General features: G+C 38.0%; 1 protein-coding gene across 1 annotated transcript in view; it reads right to left on the bottom strand.

Moving 5' to 3' along the window:
- Positions 1-5,210, bottom strand: part of Trip11 (thyroid hormone receptor interactor 11) — a 74,666-nt gene that overhangs the window by 39,792 nt on the left and 29,664 nt on the right. Inside the window, exons 6-8 of the mRNA XM_023719634.1 lie at positions 4,063-4,416; positions 2,041-2,081; positions 1,374-1,460 (exon numbers count right to left, since the gene is read on the bottom strand). Of these exons, the coding sequence (XP_023575402.1) occupies positions 1,374-1,460; positions 2,041-2,081; positions 4,063-4,416 (482 nt within the window). The remainder of the gene's footprint in view (positions 1-1,373; positions 1,461-2,040; positions 2,082-4,062; positions 4,417-5,210) is intronic.

The raw sequence follows: 5,210 nt of genomic DNA, 5'->3' as shown, positions 1-5,210 counted from the left end.
AATCCAATAAAGTAACAGGGAGGGAGGGAAGGGGAAAGCTAACAAAAACAAAATGGAATAAGTATATGCATCAATGCCCCATGACAAATTTATTTTTTATGCATCACAAACACATTAATAAAAAAAAATTAAAAAAAAGCAATTCAAAAATATCCTGGAGCAAGGCGTGGTGGTGCATACCTGTAATCACAGTATACGAGAGGCTGAGGTGGGGGACTGCTATGAGTTTAAGACCAGCCTGAACTACATAGTGAAACCCTGTCTCAAAAATAAATAAATAAATAAATTTAAAAATTCATGGAAAGCTTGTAGGACCCAGACGATATATGCAGAAAGTTCTATAAATTACAGTATACCTAGGTCAGTTAGATAAAGGCCAGTAATACAATGGCAATATAATCTGAAGAGACAGATACATATAAGGTAGTAATAAAAAAGAAAAATGAATGGGAAACACTACTGACCTTTAGTGTGCAGAAACAGTAGTGTCAGTACCCCAGAATGTTAGCACACTACATGAAACTTAACAATTTTGTCACCTACATACTAATATGGAAAGATGTTGAAAATAAAATGTTAGGGTATATAAGAGCAACACATAAGTATGTTGACATTTGTACTCCTTTAAAGCAATATATAGGTATAATCATAATATACACTCATACAGCCTGGAAAGACACACTAGAAATTGGTAAGAGACTGTCTGGAAAAGAGAACAAGCAACAGGGATGTAAAAGATACTCCACTTGTATCCCTCTCATTCTTCTAGAATATATACTACTGAATGTACTTATCAGTGAATATGTCTTACTATTCAAAAATAAAGAATTAAATGAAGTTGAAACAATGCCCTTTAACTTAATACCAGCTTTTATTTGTCGTATAAACACCTGTCCTAGACAAATTATCCTAGTGCACCACTGTAGAATCCTGTTCTACCCTTGCTGCCAACACACACACACACACACACACACACACCCTCCATTCCTACCACTACCCTTCCCTACCCCTCACCAATGAGAAACTGCTGTCTACCGTGACAGACTTACTCTGTGACATCATAGGAACACATGCACCCCAGACCTCCAGACCCACCTGTGTATGCTGCTGCATACAGGACTCGACAGCAGCTGAAACAGGGCCTCTAGCTCTCTTTCCTATTCAAAGGAAAGACATGTGCCTCGTGACTTATCTGTACACGTATACGCTGGCCAGCTCTCATACTCTGAACCTTGCCCGGCAAGTGCCAATGAGATCAGCTTTATTCTTGGGACTCTATAACTACATCCTCCATTTTGATATAAACTGGCCCTTAGCTGTGAGCTGTAACACAAACCCCATTTTAATGCTGCCCCCATTTTTATAGTACCCACCTTTTCTTGATTCAATGATGACTTTTCTGTTTCTAAGACCTCAACACGCATTCTCAGTTTCCTATTTTCTTCAGCAAGATTGCTATCCTGCAAAAATGTTAAAGCAACGTTTTTCAGATAAGAAATTTCCAATTGAAAAAGCAGCAGGCAAGCTATATACCTGGACATTTCAACTCAGTATGTCTTCAGTAATAGCTAAAAATTAGAAGAGCGTAACACTGGACCATCTAGACCCAGGAATTCATTTCAAACACATTTATAGAACATCTTATTTGTAAAACTATAAAAACATACTTACAAAATAACTAGCAATTGCTAGGGGGAAAGAAAAAGCAAATCCCTGAAATCTTTAAAGAAAATCACACTGACTTTGGCATGGGATGTACTTCTACTGCCCCTACATGTGTAATGCTTGTCAAGCGGATCTCAGGAAGATTGTGTGAGACATGTTTTTCAACTCCGCAACTCTTTCACATATGTTGATTAATGGTGAAAAAAGTTTATATATATTTGCTAATAATCAGCAAACAAAATTATTAAAATGAAAGTTCTTAGGGTAAATTCACATGGGTTTTTTTATGAAAAAACAAAAAATAAATAACTATAATAAACCAAAATATGTTTTTCTAACCCGTGCCAGAACTGTTCTTTCATAACATGAGTTTACCTGGTTCAAACTACTGAGTTTCATTATTTCATTTTCAGCATCTGAAAAAATAGTAGATGAAGTGACATTAAAATTATTTAGAATATTTTAATAACTACCTGTCACTTACTTGCAACCCCAAGCACAATTGGCAAGAATTAGTATACTGTTTTAAGAGAAACAATTTGTCATTTTATATTTTTAGTTTCAAAGAAATCGTATCTGTTAAAATCTAATTCTGTGAAAGAGTGAGAAAAAATTATAACTGTATTCTAGATTGCGTTGAATTATTGCCTTAATCAAAATACAACTGTGTTTCAAAACAGTTCATTAGCTTGCATGGCTAGAAGTACTGTAAGGTCTAAGAGCAAACAAGAAAACAAACCTAGCGAAGCAATGATTGTATGCTTATATGACCACAATATAATCATCTCTCTGTTGGCTAAGTGCTTCAGATATGAACCCATCACATACAGATCCATACACAGAGGGGATTCCAGAAAAGGGACACGGAGTCAGAATGAGCTTAGCTGAAGGGATGCAGGTCACCGTCATTCAGGAAACAGTGACCATTTACAGTGAGACCAGGCCTAGACACCAAATAAAAATTAAGCTAAAAACTAGAACTTCACCCAATACAGAACGATGTCCTGAAGCCATTGCACTGTGTTCCCTTCCAGGACTGAGGCACCCGGGAGAATCCCTGCAGCACCTCCAGGAACAAGCCTGAAACCTCACTCAAAGACAGAGAAGCAACTTGCTCTGTGACCACTCTGGCAGTCTGCTGTGAGAGACTAGTAAATTCTAGTAACGAGGGAGACAAGGAGTGGGGAAGATGATGATTTCACTTTGCAATTTAGTTTGAGTTCTTTGTGTGTGAGGCACTGGGGATCGAACTCAGGACCCGGCACTTGCCAGGCAGGCACTTACGCCATTGGACTATATCCTGATCCCTTGAAACTTAGTTTGAAAATCCATGTGATCTGCGGAGAGTTGGCATCCAACCAGCTCAGGATAACCCAATGTATAAGAGAGAAAGCTGTGGGAGGGCACCAAGTGCACAAAATGCCCAAACAGGATGAATGCGGTCATAAAGGTCAGAACTTCTATCGTGAGAAGAGGACACGGTACAAACCAAGATGCACCTCTTCAGTCAAACAGCTTCTGTTATGTTTTCCTGGTGTGACTGAATACTGGAGTTTGGTCTGCTTCACTCAATACTTATTTTTTTAGGCCGGGGATATAACTCAGCGGCATAGCACATGCCTGGCAAGTACGAGGTTGTGAGTTCAATTCCCAGTATGAAAAAATAAACTTTATTTTCTATACCACATAATACGGGTATAGTAATTAAATATCATCTTGAACGCACAAAATGGTAGAAGCCCTATGGTATTTATCACTTAGGTCTTTGCTTTGATACAGGTGATCATTTCAAAAGGTAACCAAGCCCCTTCTAAAGACGCAATGCTGCACTCCTCCTGGGAGAGGCTGAGCCCTGACGAGTTACAGAACGTGTTCAGTTCCAGAGTAAAAGGAACAGACCATACTTCCCCACGTGATGTCTACATACATAAGCATTTCGCAGAAGTCTGTATGGTCTCTTTTTGCTTGTTTTAGGATCAGGGTCTCACTATGTAGCACAGGCTGGCCTTCAATTCACTACGTAGCCAAGGTCTGGAACGCATCTTGATCCTCCTGCCTCAGCTCTTTGTCTCAGCCTCTCAAGTGCTGGGACCACAGGCACCACCAGTATGCCCAGCTAAATCTACATGGTTTCTTACATCACTGACTTCCATATAAATACCCAAAGAATAAACAAGAATGCTGTGGAACACCTAATCAATACTTAATCATTTTTAGTGGAAAATCTGATTGGTAATCTATTAACTATGAAATGCATCCAAACCAAACAGTACTAATCAAGTTACAGTCATTTCTACAAATCCTCCATTTTCACAAAGTATTCGACAAGTCAACTGTATGTCTTGTAAAACAACTCAGTGATATACCAATCTGAAAAAAGTTCCAAATATTTTATACCAGACAGGGCTGGTTGTGGCCTAAGTACTTCTTCCTCAGAGGAGCACTGCGGAAAGACGCTTTCCATCTCTGTCACACTACCGCTTTGCTTCATAGCAAAAGTCTTCAATTCCAGTTTCAAGCTTTCACACTGTGCAATTATTTGTCTCTTTTCCATATTTAGCTGTTCTTGTTCTCGCCTCAAAATGTCTCTGTCATTTTCTGCAGAAGATAATTTTTTATTTATATCTTTTATTTTATTTTCAAGTCCTTCAATTTCTTTTATAGATTCCACTTTTTCAGTTTGTAGAACCTGAATGGTTTTCTGCATTTCAGACATCTTAGAGCTGTCAGTGACTGTGACTCCTGAGCCACCTAGAACAACACACAGGAGAGAAGTCAAATGTTAAGTACGAGACCTAAGCATCTCCCTGTGCACAACTATCAGACTACATTTATTAAACTAAGTTAAATTGGTATAAGGAACTAAGCACCTTGTTTAACAGTAGCAAAGTTTTACTAAAGGTAGGAAAAGAAACAGGCTCTGCAGAGTGAGTTCGGGCCAAGTAACAGCAAGAAAAGGAGCATGCCCTACAGCGTGAGGGCAGGCCGCCACACCAGAGGAAACACAGCGACCTGGGAACTTCGAAAGAAGTAAGACGTTGAAGAAATACTTAAATCAACTAACAAAAAGCCTCTGTATCTGAGTTTGAAAGTAAAAACATCTCCAATCATTTATTGCCAAAATAAACAAAGCAAAACTAGAACTCATCTGTAAACTAGAACTGTTTACCACAAAAGCAAAAAGACTTTTTAATTTCAATCTTGAAAGTAGTGGTGTCACTGGAAATTTCTGGCAAATTAGCAAAGGTTGCAATTCCCTCATTATTTAGAACTTAATCTATATTTTCATCAGTGTTCTGATCTTAAGAGTGATAATTTTTATCCCATAATTTTATTGAGAAACAAATAGCAATGAGACAGTTTCAAACCAAATTGGTAGGATAGTTTCAATAATTAACACATTGCATACCACCTACCTAGTGGTTAATTACTGTACAAGATGTGGACATGATACCCTACTTACAAATACCATTAGAACAAATCACTTCTATTCATTAAGAGAATGTAACTATATATCTATCCTAACCACTTTGAATATACAGATA

Source organism: Octodon degus, unplaced genomic scaffold (assembly GCF_000260255.1).
Source record: "Octodon degus isolate 3935 unplaced genomic scaffold, OctDeg1.0 scaffold00070, whole genome shotgun sequence".
NCBI classification, from domain to species: Eukaryota; Metazoa; Chordata; class Mammalia; order Rodentia; family Octodontidae; genus Octodon; species Octodon degus.
The sequence above is the reverse complement of the archived record's forward strand: the minus strand, read 5'-3'. Positions and strand labels throughout refer to the sequence as shown.